This window comes from Lissotriton vulgaris, chromosome 1_2, assembly GCF_964263255.1.
Source record: "Lissotriton vulgaris chromosome 1_2, aLisVul1.2, whole genome shotgun sequence".
Lineage (NCBI taxonomy): Eukaryota > Metazoa > Chordata > Amphibia > Caudata > Salamandridae > Lissotriton > Lissotriton vulgaris.
Window position 1 is genome coordinate 356,671,824 of NC_141686.1, and position 25,896 is coordinate 356,697,719.

The 25,896-nt window shown below is 45.2% G+C and overlaps 2 protein-coding genes across 4 annotated transcripts in view; both read left to right on the forward strand.

Moving 5' to 3' along the window:
• Positions 1-24,494, forward strand: part of LOC147736821 (uncharacterized) — an 85,443-nt gene extending 60,949 nt beyond the window's left edge. For all 3 annotated transcript variants that reach the window (XM_086953510.1, XM_086953508.1, XM_086953511.1), the window contains exon 2: positions 16,233-24,494. In XM_086953510.1, the coding sequence (XP_086809636.1) occupies positions 16,892-18,916 (2,025 nt within the window). In that variant the 5' untranslated portion in view covers positions 16,233-16,891 and the 3' untranslated portion in view covers positions 18,917-24,494. The remainder of the gene's footprint in view (positions 1-16,232) is intronic.
• Positions 20,094-25,896, forward strand: part of LOC147736822 (uncharacterized) — a 53,824-nt gene continuing 48,021 nt past the window's right edge. Inside the window, exon 1 of the mRNA XM_086953513.1 lies at positions 20,094-20,178. The gene's annotated coding sequence lies outside the window, so the exon portion shown is untranslated. The remainder of the gene's footprint in view (positions 20,179-25,896) is intronic.

The window sequence follows — 25,896 nt, forward strand, 5'->3', positions numbered from 1 at the left end:
CAAGACAGATAACGCTATTAGAATATGACCACAGTGCTTAGTTAGTAATAAGAGGTTCTTTGTGGGTTTTACCAAGGCTTGTTGCTGGGTCCCGTGTGCTCCACAGATACTGGTGTTTTGACCCGCTGGTTCATGTGTGCAAACAGGGAAATAAAACGGTGCAGACCCTGGATCCGGTGATAGCCCAATAGTCCTTGGGAAGGGGTTCTGGGCGCTTCAGGCACAGGCGTACTGTTGATGTGCGTGATGGAATCTCAGCACACTGTGTAGAAAGGCGCCCATCGTACGTGATGTACTGTTGAGGTGCGCGCTGGAAAAGGCAAGAGTACTTCTTGAATGTGAGGTAAAATCGTAGGCGTCCCACACAGGCACCTCGCGGCGGGTACTCGTCCAGTACCGGCGGCGGAATCAGGTGCGGTGCGGACGCTTCCTCCTACGCACCGTACCTTCCGTCCGAATCAGAGGGGGATCAAGGCGGGTGACGATCTCGAGGCTCCGGAGTGGTGCGGCCGGTACGCTACAGGCGTACGGGCTGGCAATGCCTCGCACAAGACTTCAGAGTTTCAGAGGCGGGGGCGACCTGGGGCAGTGTGGCTCGGGGGAACAAGGAGGCAGGATGCGGGTGGCCCAGGTGGAGCGGGACACAGCTCTGTGAGGAGCGGTGCGGCTCGAGGCGGGGGCGGCCAGGCACGAGCTGCCAGGGGCAAGATGCGGGCGGCCCAGGCGGAGCGGGGCACGTCGCTCTAGGAGGAGCGGTGCGGCTCGAGGCGTGGGCGGCTAGGCACGAGCTGCCAAGGGGGTAGTGTGGTACTTAAGGCTATGGTGTGCCTACAGCGGTCTGTTACAAGTTCAATGCCATTTGCATGACCTGAGAGGAGAAAAAGAAATTAATGGTTACCCATGTACCGGGTAGTTCAGACAGGTGCAGTCACCTGGAACCAAACCATGTGCTTTAATAAGCCCTGTAAAGAAAAAACACTGACAAGAACACACAACATAGAAACATATATTACTAGGAATATACTAGAAGTTTTTGGTCATACTTGTAAGACTTGCTTGCTTGCTTCATGAGCAAAGGGAATGTCTGGGGGGTGTATGCTAATATGCAATATGAAGTGAGAAGTAATGCAGGTATAAATATTCATTCTCACTTACTTATTTGGTCTTAGAAATGCTTGTTTTTTCTTTTATACTCACGAACTCGGGATGAGTTATCCTCCGTCTTACCCCACACGCTGCTCCGCTGAAGTGAGGAGAGCGCAGGGCGATCGCTATTTATACCCTGTATGTTGTTAATTGTTTGCCTCGTTAGTTTAGAAAGCGGAAATAGTAAGATGACCAAAAAAGGGTTTTCCGACGCTTATTAGGTCGAGCCGATGGTAAATTGAATGATTATAGGCCCTTGTATGGGACGTCTGGTGGCGCTCGGTGAGTATCGCAGCTCCGTGTGATCCTGAGCGCTGTACTGCCTTCGCGCATGCCCAATGCGCGTGTTATCCTATTGCGCATGCGCGAGGTGTGCCGGTAATCACCCGCACATGCGTTATGGGCAGAGTAGGTCCGGAGACTGGTATTTTCATGACCCGAGAAGGTTATTCTGGCAATTGCCGATAACTATTGTTGTGCTATAGATCAAGTACAATTTTTAAATGGTTGTGAATGTTTTTGTGCCGTATATCATAATGATCGATGTTGTGGGGCCCCAGGTCAAGGGGTAAGGTTGTATTACGATGCACATTCATTATAAAGATATGGAAACAAAACTACATTTCACCAAAAGGTCAGGTGGATGATAGATGTAACAGAGTTTAGTGGGACAGTTGTCCCCAAGGTACTTCATCGTTCAAACCTGAGATGTGGGTGCCTAGACGAAACACCCATCTTTGTTCTTTCTTAAAAAGACCTACATCAGATGGCAATTGTTCAATCACTGTCCACCTTAGGTCGTTCACGCAGTGTTGAGCATTGAGGCAATGCGTCGCCATTTTTGTTGTGCTCTTTTTGCAACGTACATTGCTTTTATGCTCGTTCATGCGTGACTTTATGACCCTGGTAGTCATCCCGACATATTCTAAGCCACAGGGACATGTGATGAGATAAACCACGTTCTTGGTATTGCAGTTTGTCATTCTACAGTGCTCCCATGTGGTGCCATTCCTGAAAGTTAATGTGGTGCTCTTTTCTGTAAGATGGCAACTGCTGCAATGCTGCATGGGAAATGGCCTTGTACTCCTGTGGTGGACTGTCTGGATTCGAGGGCAGGCTTGGGTCGTGTATGCACTAATATGTCCTTAAGGTTCCGTCCTCTACGATATACAAACATAGGTTTTTGAAGTTTGAGATTACCACATGTGAGGATGCCACAGTGTTTGTTGATAATCTTGGAGACTTCGTTAGACATGGTATTATAAGTCGTCACGCAGATAGGTTGTGTGACTTCTGTAGGAGCCTTCTGTCTATCCTCCAGTAGAGCCTCTCTGTGGTTATTCCTGGCTCGCTTCATAGCTTTATCGATGATTTTTACAGGATACTGTCGTAATTTTAGTTTCTCTTTCAGATCACAAGCCTGTGTTCTGAATTCCGAAACCTCAGTGCAGTTACGCCTTAGGCATAAAAACTGGCCGTATGGTAAGTTCTCTCTGAGGTGTCTCGGATGAAAACTATCAAACCGTAGCAGGCAATTCCTTGCTGTCGGTTTGAAGTGGATCGTCGTTTTTAGCATCCCACCTTCCGCATAGATGTTTAAGTCCAGAAAAAACAGTGTTTGGTTAGAGACTGAACTTGTGAATTTCAAGAAAGCATTCTGATTATTTAGCCAAATGAGAAAGTCGTTTACAGACTGTTGGTCACCTTCCCAAATGACCACAATGTCATCTATGTACCTCTTCCACGACTTAATGTTTTGTCTGTAAGGGTTATGGGTGTGGAGAATCTTAGTTGTTTCTAAATGATGTACATATAACCCAGCCAGACTGGGAGCAAAAGTACTGCCCATGCTGGTACCATGGCTTTGTTGATAATTTGTTGATTTGTATTGAAAAATGTTTTTCTGTAGTGCCAGGGATATACATTCTAGGACCAGCCCTCTGGGTGTTTGGTACTGCCAGGGTGTTGTGAAGAGGACCTCCTCGATGATCAGGAGCGTCTCATCATGTGGCAAACTAGTATAAAGGCTTTCAACGTCCAGGCTTATTAGAAGTTGGGTACTGGCGTCAAAAGTCAAGTCTTGTAGGAGTTGCAAGACAGATTTGGTATCTTTTAGGTAGGTGTCCGTTGACTGTACCAGGGGACGTAAAAATGCTTCTGCAAATTTTGACAGAGGCTCTAGTATTGAGCCAATGCCCGATAATATGGGTCTCCCTGGTGGGTTCGTGATGTTCTTATGGATTTTAGGGATACAGTAGAAGTAGGGAATACGCGGCGCAGTCTGTGCCAGGAATTCGCCTTACTTCTTACTCAGCCAGTCATGCGTTAAACCCTCTTCAATCATGCCTCCTATTCTTATACGGAGGTTCTCGGTGGGGTCCTGCTGCAGGATGGTGTAGTTACGTCTGTCTGCTAGCAGTCTCATGCACTCATTGTCATACGCCTCTGCGGTTTGCAGGACAATTGCACCACCTTTATCTGCTGGTTTTATTATCACGTCTTTTTCTTCAGCCAATGCTTTGATGGCTTGTTGTTCCAGTTTACTGGTATTGTAAAAGGTATTGGTGTTAGACGGATTTAAGTTGTTGACTTCAGTCATGATAGCTGTTTCAAACGTTAGTAGTTCGATAACGAGCATTGAATCTGGTGGAGTGAAAGTGGACTTAGGTCGGAGGCCTGTGTCAGTTGGTGTAGTGGATGGTTTGTCTATAAAAAAGGCTTGTAATTTCAGTTTCCTGACGAAGTCTTGTATCTCCATGTTTAGTCTGAAAATGTCGGGTTTTTGTGTTGGCACAAAACCCGAGCCTTTGTTCAACACTGTTTTCTGTATCTCAGTTAAGGGCCTTGGGGTCAAGTTCACTACTAGGTCCCTCTCTCGCTGGTTGAGGGTTGGTTGGGGAGGGAGCCCATCATGTTCTTGGTCATTCGGGAGTTGCCCTGATCCTGATCTTCCCATGCAACGTTGTTGCCCTTCCGGTTCCTCCTTCGTTGTCCTGGGCGGGTACCTAAAAAAGGTTGTGGACTATAGAAACCACCATCAAATTCCGGGTTCCATTGTGGGTAACCATGACCAGCGGCTGGAGGGCCGAACTGGAACGGAGTGAATGGTGGGGGTCCCATATACTATTGGAACTGAGGTGGGGGTTGGTATCCTCTCCAACCTCGCTGTCTCGGGAACTGCTGCCTCTTCTGTCTCCAACCGCCCCTTGCGGGTCGATATCGTTGGTTGCCACTGGAATTGGAGCCCGATGAACCGTTGTCAAAGCCATCGCTGTCGATGTCACTGTTTTGATTTTTAGAGACATAGTCGGGCCTGGTATAAGGGTATGCCCCCTCTGGTGTAAATTTATCCTTATCCTTACGGAGTTTGTTGAACTTGCTTTGTTTTAACGTAAATTCAAACTCCGTCATCTGTTGGTTAAGTTCATCTAACCTGATTTTTAGGTCAGCAGGGGTTATGTAAGTGCTCAATTGTACCTCTATTTTTTGGATCTCTATCTTTAGTTCATGAGTGTTCCTGGCAGCTGTCTTCACTATTAGGACGAGCCAGTCTCTCGTACAGTGCCAGGAGATGAGCGACCATTCCTTTTTAAACTGCATGTCAGTTTGGAATATGAATGGTTAGTTTTTGACGATTAAGCCTGGTGGTGCCATCTTGTTCCTTAGGTACTCGGTCATGAGCAGCCCATGTAGAGCTGTGATACTCACCGAGCGCCACCGGACGTCCCATACAAGGGCCTATATTCATTCAATTTACCATCGGCTTGACCTAATAAGCGGCGGAAAACCCTTTTTTGGTCATCTTACTATTTCCGCTTTCTAAACTAACGAGGCAAACAATTAACAACATACAGGGTATAAATAGCGATCGCCCTGGGCTCTCCTCACTTCAGCGGAGCAGCGTGTGGGGTAAGACGGAGAATAACTCATCCCGAGTTCGTGAGTATAAAAGAAAAAACAAGCAATTCTAAGACCAACTAAGTAATTGAGAATGAATATTTTGTACCTGCATTACTTCTCACTTCAGATTGCATATTAGCATACACCCCCTAGACGTTCCCTTTGCTCATGAAGCAAGCAAGCAAGTCTTACAAGTATGACCAAAAACTTCTAGTATATTCCTAGTAATATATGTTTCTATGTTATGTGTTCTTGTCAGTGTTTTTTCTTTACAGGGCTTATTAAAGCACATGGTTTGGTTCCAGGGGACTGCACCTGTCTGAACTACCCGGTACATGGGTAACCATTAATTTATTTTTCTCCTCTCAGGTCATGCAAATTGCATTGAACTTGTAACAGACCGCTGTAGGCACACCATAGCCTTAAGTACTACACATCATTTTTACTATTTTTCACTTTTTGTCAACATTAATACATTTTGGTAATATTAATGAAACGTGAGTAAGGTGGGGAAGTTGTGCCCCTGTCCTGAAGAAGGAGCCCTGTCTCCGAAACATGTTGACGCACACCTGAGGTCCTGTCCATTAACACGACAGATCTGACCTTGCACTGCACTTCTTTTTAACAGTACCAGCCGGAGTTAGAAATAATTTTTTTTTTTCGTTATACTCACGAGCCAGGTACTTTTTAACCTTCCACCACGTCCCACAACTCACATAATAATATCCCCACAAACATGCACCGCATATAGTCAAACTAAAAAGTGCTCCCGCGTAGTCGTAGGTCGTAGCACGCCGCATTCAGATAGAGGGGTGCGAAGACCCCGATGATGAAGCATGACACCAAGGGGCCTTTTGGTGTGTGAGGGGTATTTTACAAAACAGTAAGTGCTCCCACACCACTGTGCTGAACACTCCCCTCTGACCTTAGTTGGATTCTTTTTGTTTATGTAAGTCTGTGGAGTAAGAATCCTTCTTTATTTACTCTACCTCCCCCTTCTGTTTTTTGTACTCACACAACCCAGACAGCAGATACACATCCTGGCAGAGGTGGGCTGAAATGGTTAGGCAAGCAAATGCTAACTTTCTAAATGTAGCATTTGCAAACACAGGATATTGAAATAAACTTTACTAAAAGAAGTATTTTATTATTCGGAGTTCAGGCATACTAAATTCGACCTTCTACCATGTTCCCTGAGCCTGCTGGGATTATAGGGTGTAATAATTCCAGCAGCCCATCTTGGCCTATGAGAACAGGTAGCCTTATAATAGTGAAAAACGAAAATGACTGTATTTCACTATTAGGACATGCCACACACATCAGGGCTTGTCCTACCTTATGCTTACAATGCACCCTGCCCTTGTGTCTACCATAGGGGTGACTCACATGAAGTAAAGGGAAGGTTTAGGAGCTGGCAAGTGTGTGCACTTGCCCAGCCAGCATGACAGTACCAGGCTGCACGCAGGTTCTCCAATGGCAGACCCTAGACACATTTTAAAAGGCTGCTACTGTGGGTGGCGCAACCAGCGCTGCAGGCCCACTAGCAGTATTGGCATTTACAAGCCCTGGCACTCCTGGTGCACTTTACTGGGGACTGATAGTAAATCCAATGAGCCAGTCGGGGAGATCAATTGTAGGTACAGTTTACATTGGGAGCACTTGCACTGCGGCACGGATTGGCCGTGGCGCAGTGCCCTGAGCAGCAAACACCATCAAAACATCTGAGGCACATCAGCAAAAAGTGGCAGGGAGACTCACGCCAATGTGCCAGGTCTAACAAAATGGAGTAATTTAAGTTAGTGATTCAGAATTGTTGATACATCGCCGGTCAGTGTAACACCAATCAATTTATTGATCAGGCCCACTTAACTCATCCATTACTAATAATGCTGAGATGAATTTACATTCTTGTTAATCAATGTCTTGATTAATTGAATTCCTGAAGACATCAAAGGTACCCAGTGGATATAATATTGATAGCGCCTAGACACCGCCACAGCTCTTCTTTTAATCACAGCCGTACAGTCCACACACTGCCTCATTAATATCATTGTCACTCTGTCTGTTCTGAAATCTTCACAGACTCAGTCTGCTGTAGGTAGCGCCTAGAACCACTGCGTTCTTCATAGCCCCTGATCTGGCTCCACTATTGGTAACGCCTAGACCTGCTGCTCTATATGGCACTTACATTTGTTCTTTTCAGGGTCATACCTTATTCTGGCCTTAATGTTCCTGTTCTACTTAGTGCTTAGACCCACTGTGTTCTTCGTAGCACCTGCTCTGCTGTAGGTAGCGCCTAAACCCACTGTGTTCTTCATAGCCCCTGCTCTGGCTCCACTATTGGTAGCGCCTAGACCTGCTGCCCTAGATGGCATCTACATGTGTTCTGTTCAGGGTCATACTTTATTGTGCCCTTAATAGTCTTATATCCACTCTGCTATAGATAGTGCCTAGACACACTGTTCTGTGCATAGTGCCTACACTTGCTGTGCTATAGATTAGCGCCTAGACCTGCTGCTCTGAATAGCATCTACACCTGCTCTGGGTCCTACCTTACTGTTCCCTTAATAATCCTGTTCTCTCTCTACTATAGATAGTACCTAGATCCACTTTGCTCTGCATAGCACTCTCATCTGCTCGGGATGTAACTTGCTGTCCTCTGGTTATACCTGTTGTCGCTCTGTGAGAGATAGCGCCCAGACCCAATGTGCCAAAGATAGCACATACACCCGCCCATCTCGGGTTTATCCCGGATGTCTATTTTCTCTTCATAGAGGCTAAACCCATTGTGAATATGTCCCAGATTCATACACCTTTCAACACCAACCACAGTCAATGCTCAAATTCTTCATCACTTCTACCCAGGGGTCTTACCAATAAGTAGTCCATTCAAATACAGCAAAGAAATCAACAGAGAATCTGAAATATGAAAAAGACATCTTTATTACAATTTTTTGTGAGGCTACGTCGTCCAACTGTACTTGACAACTGAAAGAGGCAGCCTACCTGGGATATCTCAGGCAGGCCTTTTATACACTCTATTATGCCCTGGGCACATTCTTGCTTTGAAGTATATTACTGCAGATCACTCCCATGTTGCTACAACAATACATTATTTGATGTCAAACCACATTCTGCTTGTCCAGCCCATATTCCATCATGAACACATGTCAAAGATAAATGTTCTTTCCTGTGCAGGCCGGGCAACCCACCATAAAACTGGTCACCTCCCCATCATAAAAGACCACGAGGCAGGAACAGAAACAGATAGGAAAGTAAGATAGGGAGGCATGAATGGGTCATAAACCATAGCAATGTCTGTTGCTTCAGATCTTTAATATAGATTGACCAGAGGCAGGAACTGGCTTGACGAGGCCAGTGTCACGTAGGCAGAGTCAGCTTGTTCAGGTCAAATAGGAGTCAGGAAGAACTCAAGCTAAGGAGTACGTGTCCTTTGAGGTCGAATTTGGCTTTAGTTATTTGACTATGTAAGGGCAAGAAACAAAATGTGGATGCTGCTCACAACATGGAACCCAAGGTTTCAAGACAAAAACTACGATTTCAAGGTGATTGCGTCGTTCAATCATGACGCAAATGCATAGGTATAATATCCCAATCATTACCGGTCTGCCGATACCAAATTCGTCATGATATGATGATATTTATGACACTAGTGCAGAGCTTCGGTACCACACAATAGCAGGGTCCAGAATTTTCAGTACCACAAGTTGAGATGCGGGACTGTACAGATTGGAAATGAACTGTCCCAGTAATGCTGGAGTAGTGTTCTCTGCACCATGTACTCTTTAAGGTAGAAGCCTCATTGTAAAAGGTTAATGATAATTTAAACTACATTTTGGATCATTCTGATCTGCTGGCACACAGTTATAATACAAATATAATACCCATGCAAAGCCAAACTTAAACATAAAATGACACACTTGTTTTCCCTGAGGCCTGTTGTGTGGTGTGATGCTACTGAAACCTTACAAAGACATTGATATACCCATTGAACACTCACAAACTCCACTATTAACCACAGGATGGTGTTATCTCTGGCCAGGACACCCCACACATCCATCATGAAGATGCACCCCTGAAAGAGACTTGTGGTTTCTTGCCATGGTTTTGGGAACAGTCAGCTTTTTATTGCTTTTCTGAATTCTTGGTCCGTATTGATGCTCCGTATTCTCTTTGGAAGTTTGCTCCACGGGTTGTGTGTCTGTACGGAGAAAGACCTCCCTTCCATGCAGAGTCCGTACCAGGTGCAGAGCCGTTCTTGAAATGAGGGTCCTCCTCTGAGTGCACAGGTTGAGTTTAGATTGTTATGGTTGGTCCATCTCACGAAGGCTCAGTTTGAAATGAGGGGTCTCCTCTGAGTGCACAGGTTGAGTTTAGATTGTGAAGGTTGGTCCATCTCACGAAGGCTCAGTTTGAAATGAGGGGTCTCCTCTGAGTGCACAGGTTGAGTTTAGATTGTGATGGTTGGTCCATCTCACGAAGGCTCAGTTTGAAATGAGGGGTCTCCTCTGAGTGCACAGGTTGAGTTTAGATTGTGATGGTTGGTCCATCCCACCGAAGGCTCAGTTTGAAATGAGGGGTCTCCTCTGAGTGCACAGGTTGAGTTTAGATTGTGATGGTTGGTCCATCTCACGAAGGCTCAGTTTGAAATGAAGGGTCTTCTCTGAGTGTACAGGTTGAGCTCAGATTGTGAGAAAGTTGGTCCATCTCACGAAGGCTCAGTTTGAAATGAAGGGTCTTCTCTGAGTGCACAGGTTGAGTTTAGATTGTTATGGTTGGTCCATCTCACGAAGGCTCAGTTTGAAATGAGCGGTCTCCTCTGAGTGCACAGGTTGAGTTTAGATTACGATGGTTGGTCCATCACACAATGGCTCAGTTTGAAATGAGGGGTCTCCTCTGAGTGCACAGGTTGAGTTTAGATTACGATGGTTGGTCCATCACACAATGGCTCAGTTTGAAATGAGGGGTCTCCTCTGAGTGCACAGGTTGAGTTTAGATTGTGATGGTTAGTCCATCAAATGAAGGCTCAGTTTGAAATGAGGGGTCTCCTCTGAGTGCACAGGTTGAGTTTAGATTGTGATGGTTGGTCCATCTCACGAATGCTCAGTTTGAAATGAGGGGTCTCCTCTGAGTGCACAGGTTGAGTTTAGATTGTGATGGTTGGTCCATCAAACGAAGGCTCAGTTTGAAATGAGGGGTCTCCTCTGAGTGCACAGGTTGAGTTTAGATTGAGAAGGTTGGTCCATCTCACGAAGGCTCAGTTTGAAATGAGGGGTCTCCTCTGAGTGCACAGGTTGAGTTTAGATTGTGATGGTTGGTCCATCTCACGAAAGCTCAGTTTGAAATGAGGGGTCTCCTCTGAGTGCACAGGTTGAGTTTAGATTGTGATGGTTGGTCCATCACACAATGGCTCAGTTTGAAATGAGGGGTCTCCTCTGAGTGCACAGGTTGAGTTTAGATTGCGATTGTTGGTCCATCCCACCGAAGGCTCAGTTTGAAATGAGGGGTCTCCTCTGAGTCCACAGGTTGAGTTTAGATTGTGATGGTTGGTCCATCCCACCGAAGGCTCAGTTTGAAATGAGGGGTCTCCTCTGAGTGCACAGGTTGAGTTTAGATTGTGAAGGTTGGTCCATCTCACGAAGGCTCAGTTTGAAAAGAGCGGTCTCCTCTGAGTGCACAGGTTGAGTTTAGATTGTGATGGTTGGTCCATCACACAATGGCTCAGTTTGAAATGAGGGGTCTCCTCTGAGTGCACAGGTTGAGTTTGGATTGCGATTGTTGGTCCATCCCACCGAAGGCTCAGTTTGATATGAGGGGTCTCCTCTGAGTGCACAGGTTGAGTTTAGATTGTGAAGGTTGGTCCATCTCACGAAGGCTCAGTTTGGAATGATGGGTCTCCTCTGAGTGCACAGGTTGAGTTTAGATTGTGAGAAGGTTCGTCCATCAAACGAAGGCTCAGTTTGAAATGAAGGGTCTTCTCTGAGTGTACAGGTTGAGTTTAGATTGTGATGGTTGGTCCATCTCCCGAAGGCTCAGTTTGAAATAAGGGGTCTCCTCTGAGTGCACAGGTTGAGCTTAGATTGTTATGGTCGGTCCATCTCATGAAGGCTCAGTTGGAAATGAAGGGTCTCCTCTGAGTGCACAGGTTGAGTTTAGATTGCGATGGTTGGCCCATCTCACGAAAGCTCAGTTTGAAATGAGGGGTCTCCTCTGAGTGCACAGGTTGAGTTTAGATTGTGATGGTTGGTCCATCAAATGAAGGCTCAGTTTGAAATGTGGGGTCTCCTCTGAGTGCACAGGTTGAGTTTAGATTGTGATGGTTGGTCCATCAAATGAAATCTCAGTTTGAAATGTGGGGTCTCCTCTGAGTGCACAGGTTGAGTTTAGATTGTGATGGTTGGTCCATCCCACCGAAGGCTCAGTTTGAAATGAGGGGTCTCCTCTGAGTGCACAGGTTGAGTTTAGATTGTGATGGTTGACTCATCTCACGAAGGCTCAGTTTGAAATGAGCGGTCTCCTCTGAGTGCACAGGTTGAGTTTAGAATGTGATGGTTGGTCCATCTCACGAAGGCTCAGTTTGAAATGAAGGGTCTCCTCTGAGTGCACAGGTTGAGTTTAGATTGTGATGATTGGTCCATCCCACCGAAGGCTCAGTTTGAAATGAGGGTTCTCCTTCGAGTGCACAGGTTGAGTTTAGATTGTGATGGTTGGTCCATCCCACTGAAGGGTCAGTTTGAAATGAGGGGTCTCCTCTGAGTGCACAGGTAGAGTTTAGAATGTGATGGTTGGTCCATCCCATGGAAGGCTCAGTTTGAAATGAGGGGTCTCCTCTGAGTGCACAGGTTGAGTTTAGATTGTGATGGTTGGTCCATCCCACCGAAGGGTCAGTTTGAAATGAGGGGTCTCCTCTGAGTGCACAGGTTGAGCTCAGATTGTAAGAAAATTGGTCCATCTCACGAAGGCTCAGTTTGAAATGAGGGGTCTCCTCTGAGTGCACAGGTTGAGTTTAGATGGTGAAGGTTGGTCCATCCCACCGAAGGCTCAGTTTGAAATGAGGGTTCTCCTTCGAGTGCACAGGTTGAGTTTAGATTGTGATGATTGGTCCATCCCACCGAAGGGTCAGTTTGAAATGAGGGGTCTCCTCTGAGTGCACAGGTTGAGTTTAGATTGTGATGGTTGGTCTATCCCATGGAAGGCTCAGTTTGAAATGAGGGGTCTCCTCTGAGATGACAGGTTGAGTTTAGATTGTGATGGTTGGTCCATCCCACCGAAGGCTCAGTTTGAAATGTGGGGTCTCCTCTGAGTGCACAGGTTGAGTTTAGATTGTGATGGTTAGTCCATCAAACGAAGGCCCAGTTTGAAATGAGGGTTCTCCTCTGAGTGCACAGGTTGAGTTTAGATTGTTATGGTTGGTCCATCCCATGGAAGGCTCAGTTTGAAATGAGGGGTCTCCTCTGAGTGCACAGGTTGAGTTTAGAATGTGATGGTTGGTCCATCCCATGGAAGGCTCAGTTTGAAATGAGGGGTCTCCTCTGAGTGCACAGGTTGAGTTTAGATTGTGATGGTTGGTCCATCTCACGAAGGCTCAGTTTGAAATGAGGGGTCTCCTCTGAGTGCACAGGTTGAGTTTAGATTGTGAAGGTTGGTCCATCTCACGAAGCCTCAGTTTGAAATGAGCGGTCTCCTCTGAGTGCACAGGTTGAGTTTAGATTGTTATGGTTGGTCCATCTCACGAAGGCTCAGTTTGAAATGAGGGGTCTCCTCTGAGTGCACAGGTTGAGTTTAGATTGTGAAGGTTGGTCCATCTCACGAAGGCTCAGTTTGAAATGAGGGGTCTCCTCTGAGTGCACAGGTTGAGTTTAGATTGTTATGGTTGGTCCATCTCACGAAGGCTCACTTTGAAATGAGGGGTCTCCTCTGAGTGCACAGGTAGAGTTTAGAATGTGATGGTTGGTCCATCCCATGGAAGGCTCAGTTTGAAATGAGGGGTCTCCTCTGAGTGCACAGGTTGAGTTTAGATGGTGAAGGTTGGTCCATCTCACGAAGGCTCAGTTTGAAATGAGCGGTCTCCTCTGAGTGCACAGGTTGAGTTTAGATTGTTATGGTTGGTCCATCTCACGAAGGCTCAGTTTGAAATGAGGGGTCTCCTCTGAGTGCACAGGTAGAGTTTAGAATGTGATGGTTGGTCCATCCCATGGAAGGCTCAGTTTGAAATGAGGGGGTCTCCTCTGAGTGCACAGGTTGAGTTTAGATGGTGAAGGTTGGTCCATCCCACCGAAGGCTCAGTTTGAAATGAGCGGTCTCCTCTGAGAGCACAGGTTGAGTTTAGATTGTTATGGTTGGTCCATATCACGAAGGCTCAGTTTGAAATGAGGGGTCTCCTCTGAGTGCACAGGTTGAGTTTAGATTGTGAAGGTTGGTCCATCTCACGAAGGCTCAGTTTGAAATGAGCGGTCTCCTCTGAGTGCACAGGTTGAGTTTAGATTGTGAAGGTTGGTCCATCCCACCGAAGGCTCAGTTTGAAATGAGGGGTCTCCTCTGAGTGCACAGGTTGAGTTTAGATTGTTATGGTTGGTCCATCTCACGAAGGCTCAGTTTGAAATGAGGGGTCTCCTCTGAGTGCACAGGTTGAGTTTAGATTGTGAAGGTTGGTCCATCTCACGAAGGCTCAGTTTGAAATGAGGGGTCTCCTCTGAGTGCACAGGTTGAGTTTAGATTGTGAAGGTTGGTCTATCTCACGAAGGCTCAGTTTGAAATGAGGGGTCTCCTCTGAGTGCACAGGTTGAGTTTAGATTACGATGGTTGGTCCATCCCACCGAAGGCTCAGTTTGAAATGAGGGGTCTCCTCTGAGTGCACAGGTTGAGTTTAGATTGTTATGGTTAGTCCATCAAACGAAGGCCCAGTTTGAAATGAGGGGTCTCCTCTGAGTGCACAGGTTGAGTTTAGATTGTGATGGTTGGTCCATCTCACGAAGGCTCAGTTTGAAATGAGGGGTCTCCTCTGAGTGCACAGGTTGAGTTTAGATTGTGATGGTTGGTCCATCTCACGAAGGCTCAGTTTGAAATGAGGGGTCTCCTCTGAGTGCACAGGTTGAGTTTAGATTGTGATGGTTGGTCCATCTCACGAAGGCTCAGTTTGAAATGAGGGGTCTCCTCTGAGTGCACAGGTTGAGTTTAGATTGTGATGGTTGGTCCATCTCACGAAGGCTCAGTTTGAAATGAGCGGTCTCCTCTGAGTGCACAGGTTGAGTTTAGATTGTGATGGTTGGTCCATCTCACGAAGGCTCAGTTTGAAATGAGGGGTCTCCTCTGAGTGCACAGGTTGAGTTTAGATTGTGATGGTTGGTCCATCTCACGAAGGCTCAGTTTGAAATGAGGGGTCTCCTCTGAGTGCACAGGTTGAGTTAAGATTGTGATGGTTGGTCCATCTCATGAAGGCTCAGTTTGAAATGCTCTGAATCACATAATCTTCCTATTAGATGCCAGTGTAGAGTGCCAGGTGCGGGTGTAATTCCTTAAACGAGCTGCACAAAACTTTCCTTTCAGAGTTCATCCAGTTGGGTTCAGCATTGTAAGTTTTGTGCAGACCCTCCAAGGGGGAACGCAAGGGTCTTTCCCATTTTAATTCCCCCAAGAACCATTGCTCTCCTACACAGGAACAAAACTCTGAAGGATTTACAAAACACACAGCATAAACATAGAGCTTTACTCAAGGAGCTGTCTTTTCTTGGATTGCTCCTCTGTTAAAATACATACAGCAGTGCAGTTATACGTGCATTTCATTGCGTACATTCTACAAAGAGAATTACTTTATGAATGACAGATTCAAATGGACACCAACTGGTATACTCTGATATAGCAGCAATCTGATAAACAAAGGCGGCTCCAAAAGGAATTTACAACATCGTTAGCAGGAGGATGGGCCTGATAAATCTGGAACGTGTCCTGTGCTGTGATGAGAAGGTAGAAAGTGTCATTCTATCACATGAGTCTAAACACACAGGCAACACTAACACAATTATTAAGTAAAAACAAAAACACTGGCGCTAAAGGAAACTACCTCCTTGTGAAAGAGTAAAATGCTGCCACTCAAAATGAAGTTAGCCAGTAGCTGAAGTAGGCAGAACCACTGCCCCATGCTGTATTATGTAGTGGGCGGAAGCAAAATGTGAATGGCACAGCAACCGACCAATGTATGGAGAGCTGAAAGCCCCAAAAGTAAGTATGTTATATATGTAATTTTTGTAAAATAAAAGGTCTTGGTTTACACCACATCAAAAATGAATAAGGGTGCAAGTGTCATTCTGTAGGTGTGCACATTTCTGTAGAAACATCTGCATGCCTGCTGAAGGATGCAATATGAGCAACATCACTGTACTTTTTGTTTTTCTTTTTTTCCGATGTTTTGCAGCATTGGGAAAGCCTATACACCTAAAAGGTGAGACGTATTGACTTTGCCAGTGTGTGTTTAAAATGGTTCTAAACCTTCTAGTGTAGATTTGGTCAGCGCCTCGGATCTCTGGAGTTACACTGTGTGGAAGATGCTCAGATTACCTGTCTGGGTCCTATCCCAGGCTTTCGGAAAGTATAAAATACTCCCTTGCAGTAGTTGTTTATGTTTCCCACTGTTATTGTGATGCTCGTTGTTGCATGGTCCATTTGCTGGAAAAGGCTCCATCTTGTATTATTTGTTATAGTGGGGTTCCGGTGTAGGAGGACATGATGGTATAGGAAGCTGAGCGGCCAATTTGTTAGCGCGGGGACACACTGGTTAGTGTAACCAGGCGCTGTATAAGATCAGCTTATTATATTATTGTTAGGCCCTGTGATAATTGGAAGCATTCTCTGGACAGGAAGGGAGGCATCTTGTCGCTATGGAATTAACATTGTAGTGTGTTGATGGGAGAGGGTCTCACTCACTGAACATTGAACCTTCTCTGGTGTCTTCTTGCTCCTTGAGTTCACAGTCCTCGATAGAAGGGGGCTACGGAAGGATCGTATGCCCTTACTCTGCCTGTTGCATCTTTACATTGAAAGTTTGATCTAGAATTTCTTAAGCGCACTTGTCTATATGGACAATTAAATGTCTAATTAAATGCCAAAGATATTTTGTGATGGACTCTGCTTTGCAGCTCATTCAATGTTTCTTTTTCTTAATCTAACAGGTGAAATAAATGCCGTAATAAATGAAAAAGGGAAATGCGTTAAACATCACTCATGTAAGAAGTGATGTAAAAACACTATACCTCAAAATCTCGTCCCTTGAAGGCTGATGCCTCGCCAGAGTCTTTGTACAGCAGGAAACCCAAAGTGCCCAATGAGGTCTGTACTTGGCTCTTAGGCATTAGATGATATCCATAGAAGATATAACACACTGACGTACCGCAGCAAGCCTGATTACGAAGAAAGCAGCATCAACAAATCCACACTGAGGAGAAACTGTATGAATGAACAGAATGTGATATGGCATTTAATACCAAACGATACCTAATGCAACAAGAAAGTGTCCTCCTAGGGGAGAAATCAAATAAATGTACAGAATGCAATAAAGTGTTCTGAAGGAAGAAGAATCTAAAGCGGCGTCAAAGCATTCACACTGGGGAGAAACCATATCAATGTACAGGATGTGACAAGGCATTTATAACAAATGCAGAGCTGAAGCGACATCAAAAGGTCCACACTGGTGAGAAACCATATGAACGTACAGAATGTGACAAAGCATTTATAACAAATAGAGAGCTGAAACAACATCAAAAAAATCCACACTGGGGAAAGATTGTATGAATGTACGGAATGTGACAAAGTATTTATAACATATCAAGAGATGAATCGGCATCAGAAAATCCACACTGGAGAGAGACCTTATGAATGTACAGAATGTGACCAGGCATTTAAAACAAATGGAGAGTTGAATCGGCATAAGAAAATCCACACTGGAGAGAGACCTTATGAATGTACAGAATGTGACAAGGCATTTAAAACAAATGGAGAGTTGAATCGGCATAAGAAAATCCACACTGGAGAGAGACCTTATGAATGTACAGAATGTGACCAGGCATTTAAAACAAATGGAGAGTTGAATTGGCATAAGAAAATCCACACTGGAGAGAGAACTTATGAATGTACAGAATGTGACAAAGTATTTATAACACAAGGAGACCTAAAACAACATCAGAGAATCCACACTGGGGAGAAACCATATGGGTGTACTGAATGTGACAAAGCATTTACAACAAATAGAGTGCTAAAACAACACCAGAAAATCCACACTGGAGAGAGACCTTATGAATGTACAGAATGTGACAAGGCATTTAAAACAAATGGAGACTTGAATTGGCATAGGAAAATCCACACTGGAGAGAGAACTTATGAATGTACAGAATGTGACAAAGTATTTTTAACACAAGGAGACCTAAAACGACATCAGAACATCCACACTGGGGAGAAACCATATGGGTGTACTGAATGTGACAAAGCATTTACAACAAATCAAGTGCTAAAACAACACCAGAGAATCCACACTGGGGAGAGACCGTATGAATGCACTGAATGTGACAAGGCATTTATTACCAATGGAGACCTATTGAAACATCAGAAAATCCACACTGGGGAGAAACCGTATGAATGTACTGAATGTAAAAAAGCATTCCGAAGGAAGCGGAATCTAAAGCATCATCAACAATTCCACTCTGGGGAGAAACAGTATGAATGTACAGAATGTGAAAAGGCATATATAACAAATGGAGACCTGAAGCGACATCAAAAGATCCACACTGGAGAGAAACCGTATAAATGTACAGAATGCGACAGGGGATTTATAACAAATGGAGAGCTAAAACGACATCAGAAACTCCATACTGGTGAGAGACCTTATGAATGTACAGAATGTGACAAAGCATTTAAAACAAATGGAGAGCTGAAGCGACATCAAAAGGTCCACACTGATGAGAAACCAAATGAATGTACAGAATGTGACAAAGCATTTAAAACAAATAGAGAGCTGAAACAACATCAAAAAATCCACACTGGGGAAAGATTGTATGAATGTACGGAATGTGACAAATTATTTATAACAAATCAAGAGATGAATCGGCATCAGAAAATCCACACTGGAGAGAGACCTTATGAATGTACAGAATGTGACAAGGCATTTAAAACAAATGGAGAGTTGAATCGGCATAAGAAAATCCACACTGGAGAGAGACCTTATGAATGTACAGAATGTGACAAGGCATTTAAAACAAATGGAGAGTTGAATCGGCATAAGAAAATCCACACTGGGGAGAAACCATATGGGTGTACTGAATGTGACAAAGCATTTACAACAAATGGAGTGCTAAAACAACACCAGAAAATCCACACTGGGGAGAGACCGTATGAATGCACTGAATGTGACAAGGCATTTATTACCAATGGATACCTATTGCAACATCAGAAAATCCACACTGGGGAGAAACCGTATGAATGTACTGAATGTAACAAAGCATTCCGAAGGAAGCGGAATCTAAAGCACCATCAACAATTCCACACTGGGGAGAAACAGTATGAATGTACAGAATGTGAAAAGGCATTTATAACAAATGGAGTGCTAAAACGACATCAGAAAATCCACACTGGAGAGAAACCTTATAAATGTACAGAATGCGACAGGGGATTTATAACAAATGGAGAGCTGAAGCAACATCAGAAGGTCCACACTGGAGAGAGACCATTTAACTGCACTGAATGTGACAAAGCATTTAGTAGAAAATCACGTTTAATGCAACATCAGAAAATCCACATCGAGGAGAAACCCTATGAATGTACAGAATGTGACAAAGCATTTAGGACAATTGCAGATCTGAAGTGACATCAAAAAGTCCACACTGGAGAGAGACCATATCAATGTACAGAATGTGACATAGCATTTATAACAAAGGGAGCCCTAAGGGAACATCAAAAAGTGCACACAGGAGGAGGAGGAGCCAAGCCGGCGACCAAGATGGTCGCATAGAGACTCGGCTCCGCCGACCTCCGCTCCCAGACACAATATCCTGAAATATATCCTGAAAGCAGTAATCACCTCCTGCTTCGGGAGTGCAAGCGGCGCACCTGCCTTCTCCTCTGATTCGCCTCCGTGGCTCGTAACCGAAATGGCACAGTCCGGAAGTTTGGGGCCTAGCCCGATGGAGAGCCGGGACCTCACGTGAACAGAGCAGCCAGCACCTAATGCAACAACAACGGATGATGCCGAATGAGTCTGCCCAATCGGAGGTGTAAATTGCTGATTTTAAACTACTGAGGTATCCTGTTGCCCCTCTCTGGGGATCACGGTGTGTGAGGTGGACCATGAGCGACTGGACCCTCTTCCCGACCTCGATAGATGCGGCCTAATCGAAAACAATGAGCCACGACATGCAAGAAGCGGTGTAACTGCCTAGATCGCCCCACCTGGACATAGAATTGAACGAGGAGTGTATGGCCCCCGGGGGTCTGATACTTCTGGGCTGACTTGAAGAGCTCTTCAGGAGCTATTGTTGCCTCGGATACCGGTATTCATCCGTTATAACCCCTATTGTCTTGGGTCCGCTGTTTGTGCAAGGAGCTGCGGGCCAGTGGAAAAGTGTTTTGAGGGCCCAACTGACGCTGGTTCCTCCTGGGCAGATTGTGAGTAAGAACTCAGTGTGTTGTGTATCATCTACCCTTGAGCCTTGGGACGCTGCCAGCAGATCTTTCGGAAAATTGCTTATCCCGATCGGAGTTGGTGATACTTTGGGACAAAATGGCGGCGCGACCAGAATCGGACAAGTCCCAACAGTGCTCCTCCAGAAGATCCAGGACTATTCAATCCAATAGACTGGACCGATACACTGTCTCCAAGGGCTCCCCGGGGGAAATAAAGAAGACATCATTGGGCCAGAAGATGGAAACCCTTGATGCTAAACTAGATACGGTCACGATCGAGATGGGGCTAATCCGGACTGACCTCGCAAAGACCAATGAAAGATAAAATCACTGGAACTCAAGTCTAAAAGCCTAATTGATGACGTGAGCCAGTTGCAGCGGGAAGTGCACGATCTCAAGGCCTCAAGAGCACTCACGAATCGTAAACTGGACGATTATGAAGGAAGGGTGAGGCGCAATAACGTCCGCATTCTAGAAGTACCTGAGAAAATGGCACGGGTGCTGCGATATAAAGACATAGATTGAGGCGGCAGCGACGAAGTGCGGGAACAGGGCAAGGGGATGGCCGAATGTAGGCCCTCCCTCTATTTTCTACCTCTAGTTAGTTGTAGATTAGTATCGGGGTGCAAGGGGGCGACAGGCACACTGTTAGTTGGGGATGCGCATAAGCGATTTGCAGGGGTGCAGGGTTGGGGTGGAGGGAGGAAAGTTGACGAGTTTTTTGTAAGGGGTTATGTTTCTTTAAGTTTTGTATTATCGATGGCATCAATATTTTGACTTGATTTACTTGCAACAGACACCAGTTGATCACTTTGTTTTCTCTTATGATGATTGGGGGTAGTGAGCTTAAGATTATAAGTTGGAATGTGAATAGATTGTGGGACAAAATCAAGCGTAGTGTGGTTCTTCAGTATCTTAGACGCCATGCATCGGATGTGGTCTTGCTTCAGGAAACACATATAGTTGGGAACCCATGTATGGCTATGCATAGAATGGGGTACAAATTGGTTGCTCACGCTGGGTTTACTTCTGGGTCTAGGGGGTGGGTATCCTGATTCGAAAGACAGTTCCCTTAGTGATAGACTCCACGTGGGTGGACGACAGAGGGAGATATGTTGGGATCTCGGGCAGATGGGAGGGGCGTGTTCTTACCCTCTTATCGGTATATGTCCCCCCCGGGTTTGCAATCTACCTCATTCTTTGATTTAGGGCAACTGTTACTCAAGCTACCGGTGGAAATCTTGATTGTGGGCGGTGATTTCAATGCTGTTGTTTCTGGGATTTTGGATAGATGCCCCCCCCCCCGCCCCCGGGATACAGGGCGTGCCCAAAGGTGGTTGACTGATTTTATGGATGCAATGGGTTTGGTGGATGCATGGAGACTGTTTCATCCCGACAAGAAGCTATACACTTTCCACTCTGGTGTACATGGTAGCCTCTCGCGGTTGGAATATTGTCTGGTTCCAGCGGCTCAGGCATCCTATATTGTTGAAGCTGTGCATTTTGCTAGGGGCATCTCTGACCACTCCCCACTTTGGCTTCGTTTTTGTGTTGCACCGCACTCAGCTGCTAGGATAGCTCCTATTAACCAATGGTATTTGCGGAATCCAAAGATCCGTAAGGCCCTTATAAAGGCACTGGAAGGTTATTTTAAAGATAACGTAGGGTCTGTGTCCTCTGGTATTTCTCTTTGGGAAGCATTTTAAATGGGGATTAGGGGTCAAGCGTTACTCTTAATAGGAGGGACGAAAAAGGAAAGGAATAAAGAGATCGTTGAGGCGGAATTTGAGATTAGAAGAATGGAGGAGGAACTGGACCAAGGGGTGATGCAGACTAATTTACATCTCTTAAACCTAAAACAACATGATTATAAGTCTCTAGTCACAGATGGGTCCAAAACTCTCGGCAGGGAACAGAAAGGATGGCTCTATGACCTCGGAGATAAGGCAGGGAAGTTAATCCCTTGGCTGGATAAACGAGAGGGGGCTGAGCGTGTGGTCCCAGAACTTGTCACAGATGAAGGAGAGTCGCTTACAGAACCCCAGATTATTGTGGATAGCTTTGCGAGTTATTTCCAAACTGTTTATGCCTCGGTTTCTGACTGGCCGGAGGAGGACTCCCATCTACTGCTTTGGGATATAAAGCTCCCCTGTTTGTCAAAGGAGTATAGTGACTTTATGGTTAGTCCTCTGACTACTAATGAAAGAGCTTAGGATATTCGATCGTTGCACTCAGGTAAGGCGATGGGGCCAAACGGACTCCCAATTGAATTCTATAATCTTAGGCCAGATAGATTGGTCTGTTATTTTAAGGGTATGTTTGATGAGGCACGGGAGAAGGGGATCCTGCCTTGGGACCAGAGAGTGGCGTCTGTAGTAGTAATTCATAAGGATGGTAAACCGAAGAATAGATGTGCCTCGTAAAGGCCTATCTCTTTACTAAATGCTGAGCCCAGAATTTTTGCCTAGGTCCTCTCTAATAGACTGGTGAAGGTGATAAACGGGTTGATCCACCCGGACCAATCGGGGTTTATCCCCCATAGAAATACTGCCTTAATTTAAGACGGTTGCATGGTGTGATTGCCAGGGCCCATACTCTGCAGGAACCAGCCGTGGTCGCCTCCCTGGATGTGACCATGGCCTTTGATACCATTGAATGGTCCTATCTATGGGCGGTCTTGGCTAAGTTTGGATTCGGGCCCGATTTTATAGGCTGGGTGTGGTATTATATGCTGAACCACTCGCCCAGGTAGTAGTTACCGGACGTGTTTCGGCAACATTCTGTCTAGGGCGAGGCACGCAGCAAGGCTGCCCCCTCTCCCCACTCCTTTTCTCCCTGGCGTTAGAGCCCGTGGCGGCTTGGATCCGCTGGGAGCCTTCAATTCGGTGGTCCCCTGAGTGGTAAAGCCGTATCTCCTTATATGCGGACGACATTCTGCTTTATCTGACCTCCCCTCGGACATCCCTCATGGTGGTATGCAATGTTCTTGCCTCTTTCGGCAGGAATTCCGGACTCTCCATTAACTGGGGTAAATCTCTTTTGTATGTCCTACATGGGGAAGCCCCGATTCCCCCGAAAAACTGTCCCATTCAAATTAATACGAGTGGTTTCAAATATCCTGGAATTTTTATTTCTCTGGATCCAACAGCCAGATATGTAGAAAATCTACTTCCCCCTTTGCAAAGGCTCAGGAGTGATTCCATCCATTGGCGAAAGCTTCCGATCTCTTTGTTGGGCCGAGCGGCCCTTTTTAAAATGATGTTGTTGTCTCGCTTTCCCTATGCCCTTCAGAACACTTTAGATGTAGTTCCTGCTAGTTATTTTCGCGAGGTAGAGGGGCTACTACGTAGTCTTTTATGGGAGGGGAGGCCTGGTATCGCTTTGACTAAGCCAACGCTCCCATGGTATGACGGAGGGATCGCCCTCCCAGACATCAAACATTATTACTGGGCATCCCAACTGGCTGCTATTAATCATGGAACATATGGGCGTTTAGCTGATCCAGGGAATGCTATGGACAAATGGCTTCTCCCAGGAGGTAATTATAATAGGGCACTGAATTCTAAGCAAGCAAAGCTGGCTCTCACGGGACCATCGAAACTTGCCTTGAAAATCTGGGATGATGCCACAAGCTCTCTAGAGTGGAAGAATAAACTGACACTCGCAACTCCACTTTTTGTCTCGGAATGATTAGGTAAGCGCCGGAACACAAAGGGATTTGATAAATGGGAACTGATAGGGATTTCTACTATAAAGGATATATGGGGCAAGGGGAAGAGTAAATCGTTCAGGGAAATGCGGGCAGAATTTGAGCTTTCAGGTGCCGAATATTTCCGCTATATGCAAGTTCGACATTCCTTAATGGCCACTCTACCGTTGGAGGAGGAGCTACCGGAGGCATCGCCTCTTGAGGACAGAATCTTAGTCATCTCCCCGATAAAACTATCTCCCTGATCTACAAGAAATTAATTAATAATAGAGCGGATCTACTTACAGAATTGAGGGCTCAGTGGACTAGAGATGGGATAGAATTAGACGATGAAGATTGGCAATCAGCGGTATCCTCCCCTAAAACTGTTGCTATTCCTGCACGATTGAGATTAGTACAATTAAAGATATTAAACAGGGTGTATGTCACTGGCCCAAAACTAGTACAGATGGGGTTGTAGGAGGATGGATTGTGCAGACGTAAATGTGGATTAGAGGGTACTTTCTTTCATATCCTCTGGAGTGTCGGCACATGACTGAGTATTGGGGTAAGCTTCATAATATTATCCGGGAGGTCACGGGGGTCTCTTTGTTACCGGAGGCGCGGAGATGCCTTCTCAATATATGGGAGCCTACTGATTTGAACAATGCACAGACACAATGGACCACGCTGGGCTATATGATAGCGAAAAGAAATATTGCTCAGCAATGGGGCGCTTAGATACCCCCCACCCTCTAAAATTGGAAAAACGACTTAGATTGGAGTATGTTCAGAGAAAAAACTGTGTACATGGCAAGAGGGCGTCCCCGCAAATGGGCTTTAATTTGGAATCAATGGAATGTATATAGAGGAGAGATCTGCGTACCACCCAGAAATTCACTATTTGAGATCCCCTCATCCCCATAGAACCTTTGGCAAATTTGTATTTTGTGTTTGCTCCCCCCCGACCTCCCCGTTATTTTTACAAATGTACTGCAGATCATAATGTGATTCGTCTGTATTGTGTCTTTTTGTTTGATGCCTTTATTTAATTAAAAAAAATATATATATTGTACATGTAGTAAGCAATTATTAAATACTGCATATGTACTATATAGTTATTAAATACTCTACTTCTACTTAATAATACACGAGGAAACAAATTCATCTTGAAGCCAGTGCAGAGTAGAACAGCACTACCCCTAAAATACATAGCAGTTCAGTATCTTCGAGCTTAGAGTAATGTGTGGGTGATTGATTATGTGTATTATTAACAATTGCATGTACACATAGCAGCTTTAAACGTGTCTCCTTCTGTGAACAAATAAAATAGCAGCAGGTTTATAAAAAAACAAAAAAAATACACACAGGAGAGAGACCATTCAACTGCACTGAATGTGACAAGGCATTTATTAGAAAGTCACATCTAATTCGACATCAAAAAGTCCACACTGGGGAGAAACCCTATGAATGCCCTGAATACCACAAAGGATTTATTGCAGAGCAAAATTGAATACAACATCAGAAAGTTCATGCAGGAGGGAAACCATATCAATGTATTGAATGTCACAACGCATTCGTAACAGATTTTGAACTGAAGTGACATCAGAAAATCCACACTGGTCATAAACGCTATGTACATACAGAATGTGATAAAGTCTTCCGCAGGAAGAATAGCTAATGCAGAGTCAACAAATCCACAATAGGGAGAACGCTTATTAATGTACGGATTGTGACGAGGGATTTATTACAAAACCACATTTTATATGATCTCTAAATGTTCATGCAAGAGAAACTATATACATGTATTGAACATGACAATACATGTATAAGAAATGCTAACACAACAGCAAAAGTCCACACTGAAGACTGCACTGAATGAGGCAAGGCATTTATTAGCAACGAAAAGTTAAAACAGCATCAAAGTCCCCATTGAGAAAATCTGTATGAATGTACAGAATGTGACAAAGTGTGAAGAGTGAAGTAACCACATGAATGTACAGACAGTGACAAGGCATTTATTCAAAGGGCACAGCACAGCCATTGTACCATTAGAAAGTCCACGGGGGAGAAATCACATCAGTGCACTTACTGTGACAAGGCATTTGTTAGAGAAGCACACTAACACAACATCAGAAAGTTCACGTGGAGAGAAATGATATGAATGTACTAAATGCAACAAAACATTTATTAGAAAAGCACCGCTAATGCGCGATCAAAGTCCACACAGGGAAGAAAGCCATGATACCAAGAATGCATATCACAACAAATGTGTCTAAGCATTTGTCAAAAAGAAAGACCGAACACAACATCCTCTGTTGCAGTCGCAACCGGTGAGTGCCGATCGCCCAAACGCCTGGCGGTGGCGGCTTGCACGCTGAAAACGCTGTGGCGCCTCCCGCGACCAGATCCCCCTGCAAGCTGATGGGGATGGATAGGGACTGGCGCGGTTTGGGCTGCTCCTATTGGATCCATCG